This window comes from Protomyctophum bolini (genome assembly GCF_963924005.1).
Source record: "Protomyctophum bolini genome assembly, chromosome: 9".
Lineage (NCBI taxonomy): Eukaryota > Metazoa > Chordata > Actinopteri > Myctophiformes > Myctophidae > Protomyctophum > Protomyctophum bolini.
In genome coordinates this window covers 10,345,206-10,353,925 of record NC_137870.1, presented here as the reverse complement: position 1 = coordinate 10,353,925, position 8,720 = coordinate 10,345,206, and the positions used below count along the sequence as shown (strand labels likewise).

The 8,720-nt window shown below is 42.4% G+C and overlaps 1 protein-coding gene across 1 annotated transcript in view; it reads right to left on the bottom strand.

Moving 5' to 3' along the window:
- Window positions 1-776: 776 nt before the first annotated feature.
- The window catches only part of LOC308321321 (von Willebrand factor A domain-containing protein 5A-like), a 29,335-nt gene continuing 21,391 nt past the window's right edge, over window positions 777-8,720 (bottom strand). The window contains exons 22-35 of the mRNA XM_080772162.1: window positions 7,982-8,096; window positions 7,348-7,532; window positions 6,711-6,799; window positions 6,173-6,317; window positions 5,716-5,795; window positions 5,480-5,594; window positions 4,834-4,992; window positions 4,235-4,338; window positions 3,927-4,147; window positions 2,869-2,988; window positions 2,566-2,613; window positions 1,988-2,181; window positions 1,700-1,823; window positions 777-1,470 (exon numbers count right to left, since the gene is read on the bottom strand). Coding sequence (XP_080628288.1) covers window positions 1,391-1,470; window positions 1,700-1,823; window positions 1,988-2,181; window positions 2,566-2,613; window positions 2,869-2,988; window positions 3,927-4,147; window positions 4,235-4,338; window positions 4,834-4,992; window positions 5,480-5,594; window positions 5,716-5,795; window positions 6,173-6,317; window positions 6,711-6,799; window positions 7,348-7,532; window positions 7,982-8,096 — 1,779 coding nt within the window. The 3' untranslated portion in view covers window positions 777-1,390. The remainder of the gene's footprint in view (window positions 1,471-1,699; window positions 1,824-1,987; window positions 2,182-2,565; window positions 2,614-2,868; window positions 2,989-3,926; window positions 4,148-4,234; window positions 4,339-4,833; window positions 4,993-5,479; window positions 5,595-5,715; window positions 5,796-6,172; window positions 6,318-6,710; window positions 6,800-7,347; window positions 7,533-7,981; window positions 8,097-8,720) is intronic.

The following is an 8,720-nucleotide window of genomic DNA, read 5'->3' as shown; positions in this document are numbered from 1 at the left end:
GGCAGCTGGGTTTCATCATTCAAATAAAATAGAATTCTGTCCGTTTAGCTATAAAATTATGTCAGGGAATAGGGATACACAGTATATGTCTTTCATTTGCATTGCATCTCCCCCCCCCCCCCAAGCTTTTATTTTCGTTCGAGTAATAGTACAACTCTAATAGTATTACTTATAATAATGTAATTAAAGATAACTTCATTCAGATTTATTTATTTTTATTTCATTTTCCAGATTTTTTTTTCTTCTTTTTTTTAGATTTTCATTGGTGGGCCAGTCATAATGGTCCCGCGGGCCTGATGTGGCCTGAGGTTGAGTATCACTGGTCTAGACCATGTCTATGGTGGATTTTTATGAAACAATGCTTTGCAGATTGAAAGAGGATAATTCAAGTTTGCCTTACAGCTGAAATATTGGTGAGTTTAGCCCCTTTTGGTGTTAGCAATTTTTGAAAAATCGAAGAACGACTGACGGAAACATCGCTTTTTCAGAAAACTGTCAGGATTTACATTTTTAGAATCTGATCTCAGGTCAAAATGGGTTAATAAGCAGATTGGACTTTTCTATTTGAATGGGATGGAGGGTCAATGGCGGGTGTTGCAACTCCAGATTCATCCCATTATTAAAAAATCTAGCGTTGTAAATTGCGGCTAGTGTATCCCCCCAGCAGGCATAGGACCGTGTTGCATGTCATTCCTTTCACCTTCCTGCTGTCGTGTCACTTTCCACTGTCTCATCTACACATCATCTAGTCTCAAAACGAATACAATTCATAGACCTTTCAATTAAAAAGATTTATTTCTTGTTGATATTTTTTGTTATGCCTAATGTCTTATTATATAAAGGCACAATGTATTTGTAATTCACAACATGGTGTAAAGAACTGGATTAGTACGTACACAAACCTTTCTCATGGGAATGCAGCTTAGTTATTCATTTTGTAGAGAATCAGCCCCTAAACCAGGGGTTCAACGTTTTTGCCCGGGGACCCCCGGAAATGCTTTGGCAATGTCTCGGGACCCCCACCCCCAATATAAATTTACTGCTACAATAACCTTAATAATAGAGACAATACAGAATACACCATAAATAAATACTTAAACCAGATATAATCATTTCCACTTTTGAAAATAATTTGAGGACCCCCCAAAATAAATTGGCGACCCCCCGAGGGGTCGCGACCCACGGGTTGAGAACCCCTGCCCTAAACCACACTGGAAGACTAGTACAATATTAGCTGTAAACCCTGTTAATGTCATCCAATTACATGAAGATAAGAGCACAGAGTGATCGACCTATCGAATGATGGGTTATTCAGGGTATAGCTCAGAAAATTCCATGCCTTGTTGCGACCCCACTGGTAGCGGCAGGTGGATGGGATATGAACCTCTCATCAGAGCCCCAGGTCATCTGTCTGCACCTTGCAGCCCAACAAGGCATTTCCAGCCTCCACACACTCGGCCACACAGCCCACTGGAAAACAGGAACACGTTAGATAACAGAATGTTGTAATGTGATGTCCAGCTGTTTTGTTTTTTTAACTCATTTAACAAATTAGCAGTAACACACCTTCAAGCTGTACCTCTATCGTAATTAATTAAATTAACCTGTTAAATGTTTGTATGTTCCAGGGGAATCATACAAACAGAATGCACAGATCAGCAAGAAACTGTCATAACGTCACACATGTTCGGGCCATTACCTTTCTGAGCACGAACCCAGGACACTGCCTTCATAGCCAGAAGCTGCCACTCATCCTGGGCGTCCATCTTGAAGCCATTCAGCCAGATTAGAGCCAAAATAGTAGCCCAAACTTCCTCGGTCACCTGGAAATCCCATGACATGGAGATGGGGCAGGGTATGACGACAAATGTAAAGTGAGAACATAATAATAGAGAACAAATTAACGAAGAAAGAACACTGGTCAAATTGAGCTAAATGTACTTGCACAAACCTCCCTGTGTAACAGAAACATGCAGCTCGGACTTACTGGTAGAGGCTTTGACTTTTTTAACTCCTCATGAGTCTTCCCAAGCACAGCAGTCAGCTCTGGAACTAGGGTCCAGAAACCAGTAGCCTTCTGGAGGGTGATCACCTGGAGCAAGGGGTCTATGGGTGGCAGCCTGGGCGCTATGGCTGGCAGCCTGGGCGCAGGAGCTGAGGGCAAACCTGTTGGGCCTGGGCCTCAGAAAGGGATTTTATACGAATGTTACTTTAAATCTATGGTATAAGGCAAATACATTTAGGCATTAGGTCAGGGACTGCTATGGTTACGTTTATGGATAGAAAATGTATTATTTAGGTATCACGTTAGCAAAGGTAATGGGTACAGTATAATTATTTATATATTAGATATGGGTTTGATGTGCTTAAAGTGAAGGTGAGGCCCCACTGTTTGATGGGCAGAATACAGCCATCAAACACAAATGTTTGGACAAACCATGTGACTCCCATTAGAAATGCAATGTGGAAGCCATTAAACACAAAAAAGACACAGAACATGTGTTCTGTATGTGTGCCTTAGAAAGCATTAGTCTGAGATCGGACAACTGCATTATGTTACTGTACCGTCATCTTCCTCACAGTCAAATCCGTCCGTTTCTAGGTTATCCATACCTATAAATGATTTAAAAAAACAACTCAACATCTATTATTATTAAAATCTAAAGAATTGACGCACCATGCCGGCCTGACTAGTAGGCTACTCATGCTTATACAGCCAATTAATTTCATATCAACTGTACAGTATTGTGCCGTGAAAAAAACTCTTAAATAGTATTGCATGAAAGAATTAATAATAATAATATATAAAACAAAATAATAATAATAATGTGGAATGTAGCCTGAAATACACAGAGACTTTCTACTTACTGTCACACATCAGATTCATCACTGGTGCCGGCATACAGCACTTCATCATCACTGGTGGTGATGGCATACTGCAAGCCATTGCCATCATCCGCTGCGGTGCGCTACCCATACAGGACATCACTGAAAACGTTTTTAAATTTGATTGATTGATCTTAATGAAGAAGGGATTTGATACACTATATCATCTTAGGAAGGGAAGAACATGATATAAACATTTAGCATTTAACAGTAACTTCAGTTCAAGCCATTATCGTGGACTGTATTGTCACAAAATCCAATACTTGAAAGAGGAAAATATTGAGTTAACCTTAACCTCACCAAATGCCTGGTTAAACTCAAAACGCTAACCTTAACTACAATTAATTCATTAAAAGGTAGGGTAAGTGATCTTTTTCTCTCCACGTAACAGACTTCACCCCACATGATACACTACATCTTAACACATTGTAGTATTACTTAGTATTAATTAATTAATTATTCCGCCACTGCCACAGTCTTTTCAGTGCACAACTTTATTTTGAAGGCCAAGGAAGTAAACAACGACTGTGTAAAGTGCCGAATGATCGTATATTCTTTCACCCGGAAAATAAATGTCATGGGCCACGAATGAAGCTTGTTTTGACCCCAAACGGAAAGGAAAAGAATCAGAGAAAACCATGAAGTTTACTAAACATTGAGGCGGACAGCAGGCGAGAATTTCACTTCTGGTTCATTTCCTGCATGTGTCGGTTGCCTAGCAACCTAGAACGTGATCTAACTAAATAAATGATTTGGTCTGACGTCCAGGGCCGTTAATGGCAGTTAAATGTGTTAATTGTGTTTGAGGTAGTCTTCATGCTGGAGCAGCCATGTCTTTACAGACCCCAGCCAAAGAGATTCCAGACCAAGAGACAAAACTTGGAATCACCACTAGATGCCGCCATCACTCCGAGATGGCGGCAATGCTCAATCAATATATGATAGTAGTAGTTCTTGTTTTGGGCGCTGGTCGTTACTATGGGACTTAATTGGAGTTTCGCCTCTTGTTCTAGAATCTCTTTGCCCCAGCGGGTACTTACTTGGCGCTGGGACATTTCTGCGTATCAGAGGTCCTTGTACGGCCTCCCCACTTCCTTTGTTGACGGCGATGAAGGCAGTGAAGACACTGCTCACTCCTGATTGGATGCTGAGTTCCACCACCCTCTTCTTCTCTGCTCCATCCTGCTTCCCTCGCTGGTCTCTCTGTTCCAGCTCCAGGGAGCGAATCAGGGTCCGAGCGCCCAGCCTGTGGATTGTCAATCTGCACACAGGAGAATAAAGAGGGTTATTTTGGGACTAAATGGTCACTTATTGTGCCTCACTGCTCGATGAGTAAAGGATACTTTACCCAGTGTCCTTGGTAGGTTTGAGACTGAAGCCAAGCTTATTCTGAGATGGTTGATCTGCCAGGCTGTACTTCACCGTCACACTGCCTTCACTGACCCCTGAAGCCTGGGGAGGAAGAGAGAGACATTGTTGGATTCAAATTCAACTGCATTATGAATTGTTTTTGATGTGCAAATTGCAACGCAAACTCAACTCTTTGAACACGAGAAACAAATACAAAAAAGTACTTACGATAGAAGTTGTATGTGCACTGAGCCGTGGTTGGACAAAAAACCACTACCATTGAAATAACGTGTTTTTCAGTTGCTTCGTATTGATATTTTGTGCATTCAATTCTTATTTTAAACTTGGTGTCAGTAAAAAGGAACATCACAGGTGCAGGACGGTGACTGGGCATATCATGTTTGTTTTTTATGTTTTAACAATTTCAACATAAACAAGACGGAACCAGGTCGGAAAAAAGGCAAAAAGAGCCTGCTGGTTAGTCAGTCAAGACCAATCAGAAGGCTGACAAATGGTGAATTGGAACCAAACCCGTCATGAAAAAGACTCTGCCTACACGGTCCATTACGTTGATCCAATAAAAGTAACTGATCTTACCTCTCCAGTGAGCTGGGCATAGATGAGCGACCTCTGGCCCTGGAAAAGGTTTGTGATGGGCGGAGACAGAGGTGTGACAGACATCCCCTTTGGCAGGTCCCACGAAACAGAAATATCCACCACCGCTGGCTGCAGGGCAAAGCGAAGTGACTGCATCACCTGTCGAATGAGAATGACAGACCTCAAACTTGGAATACTTTGTGCCATTTGTCTTTCCTATGCCAGCGGGATATGGCTGCCCTCAAGGTTCAAGGTTCAAGGTTAGCTTTATTGTCCCTTGCGGGAAATTGGTTTGCAGCCAGATCATAGTAAAAATACACACAAAACCACACAACAACAACATTCATTACAAGACTAAGAACAGGTCACTAGAGACAGAGAATTCATGACATACAGTAATAGCAAAGTCAGCAAAAGTGCATTAGTGGGCAGTATGTGCAAAAAGGGCAAGAATAAAGTGCTATTTGCTGTTCAGTAGTTGAATAGCAGCTGGGACAAATGATAATTTGAACCGATTGGTCTTTGTGGCGGGCACCCTCAGCCGACGACCTGAGGGCAACAGTTCAAACTCAGACCAAAGTGGGTGATCCGATACCTCCAGGAGGGAGGAGGTTCTCTTAAGCATCTCACAGATTATAGATCTTACTTTGGGTTGCAACCTTTCTGTTCCAGTGATGAACTGGGCATGACCTCCTCCCTGCTTGGCCATCCCAGTGATGAGAGCAGAGCTGGCCCCCTCCCCAATCCCGAAAGTAAAGCACCTGCAGTAGAATAGGATAGAATCAATATACAGTACTGTGTGCACGCACGCACGCACACACGCAATCCAGACTTGTCAGTTGTTGTTTGTCCATACAGGCCATGCTGTAGATGTGGTCCCACCTGTGAGAACTGGCATTGCTTTTCACCAGATCGAGCACTTCCTTGGTATTCCACACCTCGCCGTCAGTAAAGATAAAGAGCTGAGATGACAAAACAGACAGCTTTAGAAAGCACACTTATTTGTCTTCTCTTACTGTATACACTATACAGTATACATGCGACATAAAAGTGCTCATGCACGCACGCACGCACGCACACACTTGCACACTTTAAGATGTAAATCACAGGACTGTAGGTGGTACGGCTATTGTGTGAATAGTGTGTATACAGTATATAACGTATAATGTGTGTGAGTTGGCGACGGAAGTCTGGACTCCGATTTGCTACGACTGAACACGTGACACGCGTGTCGCCGCACTGCAAGGAAGGCATACTGGGTTACAGGTGCATGATGCGTGAACCTCTAGTAGTGTACGTGTAGTGTGTGTGTGTGTGTGTGTGTGTGTTTGCGTGCTACCTGTCTGGGCTGATTGGGAATGCAGGGCTGCTTGTAGATGTGTTTGAGAGGCCTTAGGATTTCTGTCCCGCCCAGATCAGCTGACATAGTCTTGACCTTCTCCAGAGCCTCATCCATGGTGCTCTGGCTGTACTCCACACTCGCACTGCCATAACAGAGTGGCGCCATGTCATTGTTCCGACAACCCATCATTCCGACGTCCCGTTGCTCCGACTGGCCCCATACTAACCCTGTCCCCAAACCCTAACCCTGTCCCCAAACCCTAACCCCAACACTAACCCTGTCCCCAAACCCTAACACTGTCCCCAAACCCTAACACTAACCGCATGTGGAACCCCCAGGCTGAGGCTTAATTAACCGGCCACATAGTCAGACTAACGGGATGTCGGAATTATAGGCAGGCAGTCCCCAATAGGGTATGGAAACACTATGACTATTCCACTGGCAAAAAGTTTTCACAAAAGGTACCTTGCCTGTCTGTCTGTCTGTGTGTGTTCAAGGCTAATGATAATGATAATAACAATAATTAGTAACTCACGGAAAGATGTGGTCATAGTCACTTCCAAAGCCAAATATGTTGAAGTAGCATCCCATTGGCAAGCTTTTCAGTAGCAGTAGCAGTGTGTCCTACACATTTTGATAGATGTATAGAAACATATCTTTTCAGTAGCAGTATGTCCTACACATTTTGATAGATGAATAAAAAAGAAACATATCTTTTCAGTAGCAGTAGCAGTGTGTCCTACACATTTTGATAGATGGATAGAAACATATCTTTTCAGTAGCAGTAGCAGTGTGTCCTACACATTTTGATGGATAGAAACATATACAAACACAGCAACATCCTCAAGTGTGTGAACATGTCTTGTATGAAGCAAACGATACAAATGAATGATTCGAATTGTTGAGTTGTGAATCGTTTTGTCTATGGGGTAATATACCACTGCCTTACACCCAGCTCGGCTGTTTCTAATCCCAAACAGATTTAATATAATTTGTGAAAAATAAATATTACGATAATTGAAAAATGCATTCTTGGCATTAATAGTATTATACTTTTCTATAAATGTACAAATTACTGGATGTTTTATGTGTTGGAACCTGGGGCTTATACAGTAGCAAGCCCTCAATGCTCAAACTGTTCATCGTAAAAAGGCAATATTCTCATCATGTACCCTGGCACTGCCAATGCGATCTGGCCCGGCCCCGCGCACGCTGCTGCTGCTCATGACACAGTCCATGCTGCCAGAACGATCCACTAAAAACAGGAACTCTCCACATGAAGCCAGTGATGACATCACAGCTTTAGGGAACTCAGGGTACAGGCTCAACATGATCACTGGGTCACCCATCAGAGAGCCTGGAAGACAGGACAGGGGATGAGGATAGACACATTGACACCTTTTAAAATCAAACCAACAGGCAAGTCCAATTTTTTCAGGGGAAGTCCCAATTTGACTAAATGTGTTAAATGTTAAAATTTGTAATGTCGGGTGCGGCAGTGGCTCCCGAGATGCAGGTTGGTGCCTTGCAGGGTATCCTCCGCCATCGGTGGTGTGTTTGTGTGTGTGTGTGTGTGTGTGTGTGTGTGTGTGTGTGTGTGAATTTGTGTGTGAATTTGTGAATGAAATGCACAATCTATGTAAAGCGCTTTGGATAAAAGCACTACATAAATGCACCATTTACCATTTAATGTTCTTTATGTGACGTAATAAGCTCCACAAAAGTGTAATTGAAATTTATTTTATAACAGCATAATAAAAAATAAAAAAAACAATAATAAAAAAACAAAAAACAAATGGAGATTACCAGCCTTGGCAGAATCCTTTCCTGCCTCTACAATAGCAGCGGGCTGGTGGGCATCTTTATAATAAACCAACAGTTCCACGTCTCTGTCAAACTTGTGCCCATCGCTCAGGCGGACCTGGGATTATAGAGAACACAATGTAAAAGTGTGTGTGTGTGTGTGTGTGTGTGTGTGGGGGGGGGATAAATTATGGACTTAGATGGTTCTACATCGCAACTGCTCTTGTTCCCCCCAGAATAGGGATGCAAATGGTTAACTTTGCATTCTAGCAGTGCACATGCATACATGTGCACAGCTATAAAACTTTTTTTTAAATTTAGTTTAGTTGTTGATGGTGTGTTTGCAAGTCCATTTGCACATACCTAGAATCCCTCCTCTGCATTTACCTATCCTAACTATTAAGGCCCTGACACAACTTTTACATCAACAGAAAACAAACTAAAACACAGGTCAACACATCCAACTCAGATGGAATGTTTTTGTCAAAGAATTGCTATAATTAAATATTAGAACATCACTTCACATCACCTTTCAATAGGAAAGGGTTAAGGTTCAAAACTGATGTTACTTGTTGATATTGATTGAAGTTCATTGTCTTATTCAGGACAATTTGACACTGGCATGGTAAATGCTCAAGGGGACACACATTACTGTAGTCTGCATGTGCACACACACACACACACACACACACACACACACACACACACACACACACACACACACACACACACACACACACAC